Here is a 14,212-nt window from a genome sequence, read left to right as displayed (position 1 = left end):
ACATCTTTATGGCAAAACGCCAGTTTTTTTTCTTTTAAACTTTGTAACAAACACACTCACCGAGCGTTGTCCACCTCAACACGCTCTGTCTACTTTTTCTGCTCGGCAGGCTCAGGGAAAATGGGCGTGGGTTTTGTGTTGACATGAACAATGGTGCTACATAACTAATATTGTAGACAGAGATACTCTAGCTGGGGATATGGTAAATAATATGAATCAGACGAAGGAAGTGTACCTATTGAAGATGAGGCTCCGATGTTATTGGCCTCAATCTAAACCCTCCCAACCTGTGAAGTCCATTCAGGCTCCACCCTTATACAACCAATGCTCTACATCCCCTTAGGTGCCCAACAAGATATCAAATTAGTTCATTTTCAAAGTCATATAATTGCAGGCTGAGATAATATTGAAAGACATTTTCCTAAATCTAATCCTTAAGCCTAAGTTTACGTTATTTACGTTACGAGACCTCTTATTGAGTCAGTTTGTTTTTAGATCAAATGAAAGGAAATAAAATTTAAGATAAGAAAGAACGCTTTTTCTTTTTTTACTTTACATTAAATAGATTAACTTATTAATATTCTTTTGGATCAATTAATTAATTAAGATGTGCAAACTATTTCAGAAGTCTTGGCGAAATTATAAGGATGGGTTCAGTTTTATTTTGTTGTTTTGCGGCTAGGCCGTACTCACGCTTTCTCCATCGACGTCAGCAGGCCTGATGACTGGTGATGTGTAGCTGTATGTGTTTTAAGTTATTTGAGGGACAAAACGATATTATAATTGCCAAATCTCCCAAAAAAAATTGCTAAATTACGACCGAAAAGGTTTATAAGTACGAATTCTTAAATCAAAAGCTCCTATATGCAAAATTAATTATATTTTAGACACTATCATTCATGTTTATCCGCTCCTGGAGCAGAGTGTGGGCCGGATCAGCCACCAGCTCTCAATACGGATATGTAATGCTACTTCCGTCGTTCGCGCTGATGAAGATGACACGCACTATGTGCGACAGGGATGGCCGCAATCCCTTGCGTGAGGCGTGAGCGGAACGAGACCAGCCCGCCAAGGTGTGGATGCGGCAGAGCGCACGCGATGTGGCAAAGATGCACGGCGATGTGGCAAAGAACGATGTGGCCACGAAAAAAGACGCACGGTGATCCAATATGTGCACCGTGTGAGGGAACGGCGATCCAATATGCGCGCCGTGTGAGGGAACGGTGGCGCGTGAGCGAGGCGGTAAAGAAAATCCAAATCGAGGATCACCGCAATCGGCACGTGTATGGCCGCCGAAATGGGAAGCGCAGCCCCACGCTGTGCGTGCGAATGCTCCGATGACACGTGGCGTTGATCCCGCTGAGAAGCCACAGACAATGCCAACGATGAATGCCACAAATGACTGCCACCTCACGTGGTGGGCAATTGCTGGCAAAAACAATGCCGGTCGCTTGGACGACTCTGCCGATACGGCTGACGCTGTTTTGAAAAGGCAAAATTAGCACTCCGGCGATCGATTATTCACACAAGCTTACCAATATACGTTAGAGCACTAAATTTACTTAATATGGGTATGATTCGCTTTAACAAATACTGTCGGATCGACACGATGCTTGCGGATTTAGGATCGACAAAAATTAATCCGAACTCGGGGACGCCTTGTGAGAAAGAGAACGGAAGTGAGGGGATCCAATGTGACCGTGGCTTGCAAAAATCCTGTTCGCGAATTTTTGTGGTCTTTTTTAGGTCCTATCGCATATTAGCGATTTGGCAGGATCGTAACTTTAACAGCCCGGTTGTTTGAAAAATGTGGGCGATAAAACTTATCGAGTTGCCACACTGGCTCGATTCCCACAACTTGTTTACTAAATAAATTTATTTATTGAAAATTTAATGTTAGTCTTTTTGCAGTTCAAAAAGCATTATGAAATAGCTGGAAACCTTGTAAAGTACACCTGACAGAGGAACACAGAAAAAATAACTTTGAAATGGACCAGAGGAAGCCAAACAATGGCCGGTTGTTATTAATACTTCGAGTGCAAATAAATGAATGCCAGCAATGCTACAGCTCTATGGAAAACCCATAATGATGACGATACGTCATGTAAAACGGCGGAACCCAATCGGCGATTCGTTAGCCTGATGCCATGCCGTTAAGTCCTTTGTTTCGACCATACCCGTTGTTATGGTATTTAATTTTCGAAATATTTTTACTGCTTCCCTCGAAGCGACTGTTGGCCGTGTGCAGATTTCAATAAAAATGGCTCGTCAGAGAGGGAAACAATTCAAATAAGGAAATTGCCACATGCCCATCCCAATGTGGTCCAATCAAAAAATGTAAATTTCCATAATGCCTCTCAGAGCCATGCACTCCTCTGTGGCTTCGCCTCGTCTTGACAATCTATTGTTAACTTCCGAGCTCGGTTCTTTGGCCAGATTAAAATTATCTTACATATGCGATGTGCCGGAAGACTCATCCGCGCCCAGGCCAGGCTCATTCGGCTGGATGTAAGTAAATTGAAACTGCCTCAAGCCGCTCTTCTCTTTAAGTGCACTTCGGTGTTTGACGAAGCATATGTATATTTTGGGAGCCTTCAACCGGAATTGCCGTCTTGTGGGTAATAAGCTTTTATTTTAGTTATATTTTGCACAGACATTGCGCTCATAGTTCGCTGGTGAATTTTTGACACAATTTTAGACATGGAATTTAATTAAATAAGAATGTTAGCACTTGTAAACCTTTTCATTGAATCAATAATAATATTTCTAGTGAACCATAAAACTTAATTTTAAGTAAACCAAACACCACTGTCAAAAAATGAATTCTGAATTGTGACTATAAATCACATTTAATTACATTCCCCAGCCATATTCAGCTGTAATTGCTACAAATTATGAGCCATAAAACAGACTGGATAATGGCCAAACAAACTATCATGCAAATTAAAAGTTACACCTTAGTTGGGCAATAACAAATTGTCATTGGACAAGAGGCCACAAATCACACAGCAAATTTTTGCAATTTTAATTAAAACTAAACGATTTTAAGCGCAACAAATAGACCCCCGCCCACAGGTCGCATAAGCAATGTTCTATGTCCTATTGCTCTTCACAAAATATCCTCGGACAGGAATTTGCAACACTCGCCAGCTGACCTCATTCGCATGTTGGTCAGCATTCTCAATTAGTTGGTGGCCCCTTCTATTTGTTGCTGTGTATCACTTTTGTTGGAATTGTGTTGTTGCTGTTGCGGTGTCATGTGGTTTCATTAGTGGTTTGGCCACTGAGTGGTTGTCTGGCGCACTTGCTACCTCAATTGTCAACATTCTGGCTCTCCAAGTCTAGCTGGTCTAATTTCTTTTCATTAACCTTTCGGTACGCTTTCAATTTTTGGTCAATATTGCCCTAATTCGTGATTAGTTCTAGCTGTGTTAGTTGGGACCAGGAATGTGGTTCAATATCAGAGAGGTTGCTTAACCCATTTGGTATGGTATTTATAAAGGACAGTGGGAGATATGGGTCTTAGCAAAATATATAAATTAAATGATCACCTATTGCTTGAAATTATAATTATATTTCGTTGTGATTCTCCAGTCTTTGTAAGCAGATGGTTTATTTTTTTTATTTATTGTAAGTTTTAGTGTGCTGTCCGTATAGCCTTTAACTTTTAAGTTAAAGCTCCCTTTAAATCTATTTTCTCCTAAACTTATCTCTTTATGGCATTCCATTCTGTGCTTTTCTTTTTTCAGCCGTCTGAGTTCCCTTCCAGGCAAGTGCCAAAATGCAAAACGAACAAATGGAGGGCCCACAAAAAACTAAGTAAGTGCGAAAAAATGCGCTGAATCCGATTTGAAAATTGTTTGGCTCAGCGAAAAAATAAGACTGCCAACTCAACTGCATGTTCGCAACTGGTATTGTGTTCATTTGATTTCCGGAACATTTACAGACGATTTCAAGACAGACAAGACAACATCATTTAGTTAAAGGTTCGATTTATGAATAAAACTGTGTCTATAAGTTATACCATCTAAATATACAGATTTTATGCATTAAATTTCTATCGTATTAAAATTAAAATATATAACTTCATTACACAAAATATATTTCTAGAGAGACACTATTAATTTGAAGACAATTGTAGCTAAGAGTGTCTGTGTATTGGTGCATATTTGCATAGCCAGCGGAAGTGGGCAGCTGTCATGGCTTCTATTTGTCGCCATTGACTACGACTACGCATGCAATTTGAATGCATCCGTGAATTGCCTTTTGCGGCGAGTTTTTCCCTTCTCACTTTTCCCAGTTTTCAAAACTTTTCTTCCTGTCCTACAAATTTCATTGTTTTTTTTTCCGTCTTTTTTGAGAACGGTCAAACAACCTATGATAAGTGCTGCCTGTTGGCTGGCAATTAGGGAAAGCAACTATTGCTGCACCTGTGCCTGCGTTGCCAATTAGCACTGTTTATGCCCACGCAATTAACAGACCTGTTAACGTCTGTTTACATTCGCTCACGCACACAAGCCCACTCATACACGCTCATTGTCAACCTTTGACGCGCACAAACACACACGCACGCACACACTCTCGAGACGGGAAAACAAAATCTGAAAAGAGTAATTGACGTTTTAATAAGTGTCACTTGACAGGTTGCAAGCGCCACGTGCAAGCGCGGGCAGAGAAAAAACATACAAAAAAATATGTTGTTTTCAAACAAATTTGACAAAAATAATTGGGAAATTTTATTTTCTGTTTAGTTTTCTATTTTGTTACCTGTCAATTTTAGCCTGTGCAATTTTGAAATATTTCTTTAAGTTAAATGTAGCCTACATTTATAAGATCTTTTTTAAAGAAACACCTTGAAGTCAATATAATTTAAAGGAAATTCGTTTTTTTTTTCCATTGTGTACACCACAGGCCGCATAAGGTACATATCATATCATAACGACCAAGTCCCATACGCTTTCACGCATTTATTCCTATAAGGACACATTTGTATATCTTTGGCATTGTCAGCTGGCAGTGCCTGCCTGCGCTGGGAAATTAAATTAAGTTGACACAATACAAAAGCCTGGGGTGCGTATTGTTCAACTGGCTCACGCGGCGTATGCTTAATTTAAGCATATAGATGTTTACTCTGCTGACAATGCACGGGGCGAGCTCTCAACTCATCCTTTTACCTGTCTGCGGATCGCAGGTGTTTCCCTTTAAAAAATAAATGTACACCGCTTTGGGAGTGACAGGCCAGTCAACTTTGACTGACTGACAGCAAAGAGAGAGAGAGCAGTGACTTTCTGACTTCTTCAGTTAATGTTGTCTGTAAAAAGATAAGCATACACTTCAAAGGGATTGAGGTATATATTTATTGGAATCAAATCCGCTTTAAAACTTGCATACAAGTTTCTGGTTATTAATATTTACCAAAAACCAAAATACACATTAGATAAACATTGATTATATTCCGGAAAAGGCAGCATTTTCATGCTAATGAGACCAAAAATAAATTCCCAATAATTTACCAATAGATTGCACAACAATTTGTTTGCCAATTGCTATGCAACCAAATTATTATTGGGTACCGAATTGAATCAAAGAAAAATAACCAGAGACACGCTTCAATTTCGTCTGACACATTTCCTCAAGCAGGCACTCATAAATATGGAACGAGTTGGCACAGAGACGAAAATACATGTAAGATTCGTATAGACTTTGGCGGCGAAAACGTGAGCAACTAGACAAATCACAGATGCAGAGCCAAAATATACATTTATATTCAGAGTCCTCGCACTCCGCTGAAGGCACATATCGATACTCTACGATTTGCTGTTTGTGTCACGTTGTGTCAGACAATGCTCGCAATTCACACGCTCGATTAACATTCGGGAATAACACTCATAATTGGGGCACGGCATAAAACGCGGCCATAAAAACAACAAGCAGATGAGCAGAACAAAAAAATGTGTCATATGAATATCATAAAAAAATGCTTCTATTGCTGATTATTGTGGGGAATGTCATTGTGGGGAAACAAACAAATTTAAAATGTTTATTTTCCAGAAAGCATGGTACATTTTTTAAAGGTACTTAAATTATTTAACAGATATCTTAGTATACTTACTGGAGCTGCAAGTAATTTCTTTAAGAATTCTTCAGTATTTCTTTTATTTATTATATTGAATTATTAATTTGTTTTCTTTAAAGCTAAAAAAACTAAATAAAAGCTCCCTGACTTATTCATTTATAAGGATGGTATCATTTATCACAATATGTCAAGAACGCCAATGTGGCCCACACATCCTCCCATTTTTTGTGAGCTGCTAATGACGAGGATTCTTCTCCTCGTTCATCAACATTTTGAAAAACAAACGGAAATTTCAAATGCAAACGCATATAATTAAGACTATGTATATGTGCTTGTCAAATGGCATTTGAAATGCACTGAATCGCTCAACTGGGGCGGAAAATTATACAGTTCACATAAATAAGAGATTGTGTTGAAATGCAAACAGATTTGAGGACCAATCAACGCCAGCCAGCATAAATTGCCTGCAAATATAGATATCAAACCCCTCTCTATTCACTCAACCCGACACCTTCCATGTGTGGCTGTGCAAACAGTTTTTGGACAAATCAAAGGATATATACAAAAAAATCTGCATTCAATCAAACATCAATGATAGCGATTTGAGTTAATTTCAGTTGCCTCAAGCGAATCAGAACAACAAGCATTTCAAAAGGGGTTTTTATATCTGTTTCAGTTCATTGAATTCCCTAGAAATTTTAATTAATTTTATAAAATTATTAACCACATTAGCAAACACTAACAGTGCCCAGGGGCCTGGGGTTATTTTATTTATTATTTGTTGCCAGTAAATAAACTTTAACTGCACAAACTTTAAAAGGGACTCTGATTGTTATGGAAATATATTTCCCAATTGGCAGTGGTTTCTGTGGAAGCTTTGCATACGAGCAATTAAAATTCAATTACCACTCTTACATTCTCATTTTAACTGGATAACTTATAAAGTTTGGCTAGCTCAAGATAAACAAATCATTGAAGAAAACTAAAGCTGACTTGTGGCGACTTGGTGGTGCCCTGAAATTGTACAATAGTACAAAAAGGCTTTATAAAATGCAAAAATATTTTTGAATTGATTGAATTATAAGTGAATAAATGTTTCTTTATTTCCTTTTTAACTTAAGATCATCAAAACCCACCTTTTAGTCCAAAAAACCCCTCTTATAATCGGCTACCCTTTCATATTCAATAGTTTTTGCCAGAGGAGTGTGAAAAATTTATGAATAATTTCAGACCAAAGAGAGATACAGGAGGAGAGGATATTTGATCAGAGTGAAAGAGCTAATTTGGCCTGTGGGGCTGAGACTTTCAACCTTCCATTGTCCTTGTCTGGCTTAAATTGTGTTTATTGGTTTTGATACAAATTGATTGCCTGAATGGCATTTCGGAATAATGGAAAATCTTGACTCTGGCCATTTCCTTTCTTTCTGCAATGGATTTCTGCCATTTCCACAGCAAACGTCACAGGGTAGAAATGGCGTTGGAAAAACGAGGAAAACCCCATACACACAACCACACACACACAAGGCCTAACAACGGCAGCAAGCATAAACACTTGTTTAGCCCGAAGTGCATTTGTTTGCCATCTCGATACCAACTGGATAGGGCTGGGGACTTTCCAGACAGGCAAAGTTAGTGACATGCTCGCTTTTATTTATTTCTTCTCGGAACTCGGGAGAGCCCCTCGAACTGTGCTCGGTCAGCGGCAGTCGAAAAAGGTTCATTAAAATGCAATTGAACTTTTGCCATGACACATGACGACGAGATCCAGCATTGGCATTCGAATTTCAATTACTCCAATTCCACCTGGGGAAATGCAACGAAATCGCATTAAAGTCAGCTCCAACTCAATGATGATTTTGTGGCCATTTTGATGCAGCTGCAACGCAATAAAAACTTTAGCTTCGACGGCCAATTCGCTGCCATTTCGGGTTTTCTTGCCTTCGAAAAACTTTGCCGGCTTGTCTTAATGACTTCGAAATTGTTGGTCATGTGTGGCGGGGAGTTCGGTACGTGGCCAGGATGCTGCAAGGACGGCGACCGCAACAGGCACGTTTACTTCAGCTTTAGCTTTGGCTTCTACCTGTAGTTGCATCTGCACCACAATGATCTCAATTTACGTGATGACTGCCCTTCAATGCTCTTCTTGATTGCAACAGAGTTGTCTTTAACTTTTCCGCCAGCCACTCGGAATTAAGGCACACGCTCACAGGTGAACTCGGGGATGCTGATTTATCTTGAAACGAAATCTGTTTATATTGAAATATTTATAAAGCTATGGATGATATATAAAAACTTGCTTATATTTAAATGTTTCAGAGATATTAAATTGAAATTTAACATAAGTATTAATGTCAATATTGAATATTTATTTTTAAATTGAATCAAAATATAATATAAAGTGTCATATACTTTACTTTACTTTGTTCGTTGCATCCCAGTAAATATGAATATTCAATGCTCACTTCTTCCATCACATTTTCAACACACGTTTCTCTACTATCACCTACTGCACATAGGAGACGCCTCGGGTGAATGGGGAAATGGAAAAGCTTTTAGTAGACTGCAATGACGAGGATTGAGGCCGAAACGTTAGATGGCGGCCGGGTGTCCCATGTGTCAAGTATTACGCATACGCAACGTGGTACACAGTCGAGGAAAAGGCCATCAAATCATAATTGAGGCGCCCTGGCTGTCCATCAATAAAGTCACTGAGTGAGCGATGATGTCGATGAGCCAAGCGGCAGGCGAACCCGGTCAGAACCGGATAAGTGCTGTCATAAAAGTGCGAAATTATTGATGCACTTCACTTTACAGCACCTGCAAGCTAAAAATAAAAAGAGAAATTAAAGTAACCTGCACTTAACAGCAAAGTTAACTAAGGGACACCGTCACAACTTTAAAAGGCACAAAAAAATCAATCAAGAAAACTCCTTCCCCTGGGCACAAGAATCCCTTGGGTGTAAAAAAGGACGCCAAAGTGATGGCAAAAAAAGGTTTTGCATAATTTTATACGTGTTTGGAATATCTCAAGTGGCTCACTTTAATGCCTTAAACTTCTCTCCTTTGACTAGGTTTTTATTAGCTTAAACCTAATTATGGGTACGCAGTGAAATGGTTTTATTTCTTGCCTGTTTGCTCAGCGAAACCTACTCCATTTTAAGTAAACAAAGTCCAAACAGTTGGTGCCAGAACAGCTGTCAGAATATAATTGACACTCGGCTGGCAATTTGAAGAGCTTCAACTCAAGGGGATAATATGTGTGTTTCCTTATTGTCACATTATAATGTCATACATAAGCTTCTCAAGTCATGTTAGGAATTTCTTTATATATCTGTAGAAGAAACAAACATCCTTGAAACGTTGTTTGTTAAGAGTTCAGAATGTAATTACAAACTGAACAAAAATTCCCTCAATCAAATCTCCGTCGAAGCAGAAACCACGGTAAATTACATTCCTAATGGCTTCTTTGAGCTGCATCCTTATAAAAAAAAGGCTCAAAAAACCAAATGTAAGCAAGCAAGTCAGTGTAAAATTACCTGAATAGAAACCAAAAGAGAATCCTTTGAAACTAGAAAGCAACACGGAAACTAATTGACAGGAAAATTCTCAGAAAAACTAACAGGCATCAAAGCCAAAGACTGGCCTAAGGTAACCTGCATAAAAAAGTCCTGAACAACCTGAATAATCCAAGCTAGACACCAAGAAATGCTCTTTAAAGGAGAGCAGAAACAAAATCTAAAATTAAAAAATAAAAAAACCACAGCCGGGACATATTTAGGTAACCCACCTCTGTCATTATCAACCGAAAATTGTTATGAAAATGACAGTCGCAAAAAAGTGGTTCTAAAAAATAGTGACCCAAAATAGAAAAAAGGCATGACACACGAAATGAAACCAGCAGCAAAGTTGTCAACTTTTCCGCACACACAACCGACAATACACACACACACACACCGATGGGTACATGTGCTCCAAAATGAACATTGGGTGAGGACACGTAATCAGGATTAAAACATAAATTTTAATTAAAATCCCAGCCACGGTCTTGGCGCTGCTAAAAATGGCTTGTCAGTTGGAGGGGATAGAAGAAATGTTGTCTGAACCGAAAGTGGATTGGGCGTAGAGTCATTTACATAAAATGTACATTTTGATAACAATTATGAAGACAAGATTACGGTAATCGCATGTGATATAATATATATATTTATTCACGGCGATTACTAACATAATACAAACAAGCAAAAGAAATCTATATTAAAACACAGAGCCAGACAGCGTCTGAAACAAATATTATGATTAGGCTCCTCCAGGGACAATCGAAGCAGACGCCATCAATTTTTTGTTGCTCCCAAAAACACACACACTCCATAAATATTGGCTTACATACGCCGATGGCCAGCAGGCGCAGACAGCCGGCTGGCCGACCAGACAGGCCTCCATTTAATTCGATTTATGTAATAAAAAGATCCCAATGCAAACACGCCAACAAATGCAAATTAGAACAAATAAATTTGGCAAACAAATGGCAAACAAATTACGGCCACAATAATTCTCGTAATAATGGGAAAAAAATCAACTTGCCCCAAGGCCAAACCGATGAACAACGAAATAAAAACGAAAACGAATTTACAAATTGATTGCGCTAATTTTGTGAAACGAAAAAAGCACAGCCATTAAATGTAGCTAAAAATGCGGTAAATCTAAATGCTTACAAATCGATTTTGGATTAGAAGGTTGGGAGGTTGTAATGTGACAAAAAGTAGGTTCCAAAATGTATACTAATTTACATTTTATTTTGTACTTATATATAAATCAGATTTTAGGAGCTTAAAGTAAGCATAAGGACAACATTTGCTTTTTAGAAACCATAAAAGATAGCCAGCTCTTCTTAAAATATTCAAGGTAACTAATTCATTAAATTTAAAAGAAAGAAGCAAATTTAAGCTGCCAAGTTTTCCTTAGTTGGCTTTAATTACAGGCTGGCAAACTGTAACTAAACTCCCCAAACATCTGGCCATTCGCATTCCCCATTACCTTACACGGGCGACAGTCATGGCTCTTAACACCTGATTCAAGGATACCACCACTTAGCCACTTGTTTGTGGAGTCCCTCCTGGACAGACACCGGACAGGAGAAAGGTGTCTGCGGCATCTGAGTAAACAGAGCTATCAGTTACGCCGGGTCGGTGGAGCCTGAGGTTTTCCGAACAGTGGGATTCTTTCCGGACAATGGTATGTGTAATTCGTATTACCGTAAGGGCCCATTTAGCCTGTGAAAGGACGCGCTGCTTATGTGTGTGTGTGCGTGTGTCGTAAGGCATTTCTAATTATGCAAAACCGAGCAGCCTGGCAATGCGTTAATGGGCTATCCTAAAACAAGGGCGACACGTGTCCGGGTTAAAAACAACATGGGGAAAATCGTATATACCGACTATGAGATACCCAGTACACTATTTATGGTAGAGAAATGCTTTAGACAGATCTTTGCATTAAAAATACAAACACAAACCAACTCTTGATTAACAAAAGAAGTATTACATATTTTATTGCAGTTTTTAAATATATTCTATATATGCTGGATATCAAGAATATATATCATATATCCTTGAAAAAAGTTCCGAAAAAAGGGGTTACACCCCGCTTTTGCCAGTGACAAACAAGTTTGCTCTTTGCAATTAATGTCAAGACTTTAAGAACCCAGATCTGTGCCTCAAGCCATTTGCCCTAATGACTACCAGATTTGTCATTATGCATATTTAATATTTTATGTTTACTCGCAGGGCCCGAACTAATGGCTTGTCTTGGGGCCCCCAACTATTTACAGAGCCACTGAGATTTCCGTGGGGCTGGCAACATGTTCGAGGCTGCGGCTGATGGCTAACATGTTGGAGGTGAATGTTGCAACTGTTAAAAGTTAAAGAGCTGTTATTGTATATTCCTTAAAAATACTACTTTATTTTACAATACAAAATTAAGAAAATCTTTTTTCAACTGTTCTAAAAATATTTTAAAATTCATATTCTTCTTAATGCCCCAAAAGTAATCACATAAGCCTAACCGTAAATAATAATGAAAAGCACTTATCACTTTGATTAAAGCCTCAAAAATCCTTTGAGAATCATCCCCAAATTTATTTTCCCACTTTTGTCCTAAGCCTGGGATACATTTTATTTAACAGTTCATTGCCCTGCGGCCTGAGGCATGCCAATCAAATTAATGCCAGCCCCTGAAAAATTACTTTTCTCATTTGATTAATAACCTGCGGAACAATGCCTAGCCGTAGCCGGAATCTTTTTTGGCCAAAAGTGCTCATAATAGTCTTGGTCTTGCGGCGGCGGCGGCATATTTTGCGGTTGCCAACGAGTTGAGCCAAGGCCGAAGGCCGAAAGACCGGCACTTTAATTAGGGAAAAACACAATTAGAAATTCCCCAGCCAGAGTCTGCACCGGGTTTTACGATCAAATCCAAGCTTAAATTTTAAATTGAGATTTTGAGAATCGGCGGTAGACCAGCAGGAAATGGTATCTTGAAGTAAAAACACCGGATGATGATGATGATGATTAAGTTTGGGGCCAGACTGACTGTCCTTTTGGCCCTGCTTACTTCTGGTTCGTCCTCCTGAGAGAGCTTCTTCCTAAGGACACGACACTTTACGTGACTTCCTTAACATAAACAATTTGTTTGGAGGTCTTCTCCGAAATTCGTCGTAATTCCAGCACGAATGCAGGGAGGCGGGGCGGGGCAGCCGGCCATTGTTTAGTTTATGGCACAGCTCACACAGGACAACAGCTGACTTCCGGTCCGCTAATGCCGGAGACAACTGAAGAATTCCGCTTTTCCGGCTTTTCCAACAACGGAAGGTGGGTGGTGGTGGTAAAAGCAACTGCGACCGTTGACAGCTGACGAAGAAACGCTCTCCCCATCCCAATAAAGTTTGGGAATACTTTTCCCCGCCGAGTAGTGGGGCACATAAAGCGTTTAAGGCATGCAAATAAAACCAAGAATTAATACTCCGACTAGTCCGGGAACTTCATCTTCAAAGTTCTTTGTGGCACTTCCGAGCAGGCAGCTTCCGCATAAAGATAACATAACAACGACTAAGTGTGCGAGCACGAGTATCTTTTGTGCATCCTTGGGCCGCTCCTAACATTTCCTTTTTGGCTGCAATTGCCAGCACACAGGCGAACGCCATTGCCAGATTCTGTTGGCCATAAATGTGGCTGACAGTGGTACCAAGTTGGCTAGCTTAGTGTCATATCGGGTAAAGTTAGCTTTGGATAGGGTATTAAATACGTTCAATAAATTATTCAGATTTTATACAAGAGCCTAAGAATAAGGAAATATTTTTAGCATAATTTTACAAGCTACCTAATAAGCTATATTCTTGATGCCATTACTATCTTTAAGACCTACCTATCGGTTTTTTACTTAAAAGTCTCAGCACAACACTGATGGCGCATCCTGCGGCAAGGACTCTCGACCCGCCTTCATTTCGTGGCCCTGCCCTGCAGCCCAGTAGTGGCGGTAGAACTAACGTCATAATCAAAGTGCCCGAACCTTGAACCAGACGCACAATAAAAGTAAATGTCCTGGGGAACGCCGAGGAATAGAAAGAAAAACAAAACAAAACAAAACACACCAAGGCAGTGTCCTGGCTAGTCGGGAACAATTGTTTAACTGTGTGATATGCCGCAGCTTGTGTGCTCATAAAAAGAGCATAAACATTTTTATGGCTTTGCCCCTTTTTTCCCCGATGTATAACATTAGATGGCGCTCAAATTGTTGCAAATTAGATGTACTTAAAAGCGAGTGGCCTAATGGAATACATTTAATGCTGCTTTTATTCAACATTTAGATTATTTATTTGAAAAACCCAGTACTCGAAAGTGCTGCGGGGAAGTTCAACAAGTACTACATTAAAAATATTTATCTTTCCTCTGTATTTTTGTATTTTATGGGTTGCTCAGCACCCCCGGCAATTGACTTTCGTAAACTTTTTCTTCGTGGAATCGGAGGCAACTTAGCCTTGGCTTAAATGGCAGCTAATTTTGAGCAAATATTTGGCCTACATTTGCTCCCTCAGAAATTAAAGCGCTATAGCTACCAGAGTCGTATTTAACACAGTCCGATATTGTT

The 14,212-nt window shown here is 39.3% G+C and overlaps 1 protein-coding gene across 1 annotated transcript in view; it reads right to left on the bottom strand.

Annotated features, from left to right (window-relative positions):
* Positions 1 to 367: 367 nt before the first annotated feature.
* The window catches only part of LOC108085332 (uncharacterized), a 35,709-nt gene continuing 21,864 nt past the window's right edge, over positions 368 to 14,212 (bottom strand). Inside the window, exons 4-5 of the mRNA XM_017181887.2 lie at positions 1,536 to 1,749; positions 368 to 1,479 (exon numbers count right to left, since the gene is read on the bottom strand). Of these exons, the coding sequence (XP_017037376.2) occupies positions 950 to 1,479; positions 1,536 to 1,749 (744 nt within the window). The 3' untranslated portion in view covers positions 368 to 949. The remainder of the gene's footprint in view (positions 1,480 to 1,535; positions 1,750 to 14,212) is intronic.

This window comes from Drosophila kikkawai, chromosome 2L, assembly GCF_030179895.1.
Source record: "Drosophila kikkawai strain 14028-0561.14 chromosome 2L, DkikHiC1v2, whole genome shotgun sequence".
NCBI lineage: Eukaryota > Metazoa > Arthropoda > Insecta > Diptera > Drosophilidae > Drosophila > Drosophila kikkawai.
The sequence above is the reverse complement of the archived record's forward strand: the minus strand, read 5'-3'. Positions and strand labels throughout refer to the sequence as shown.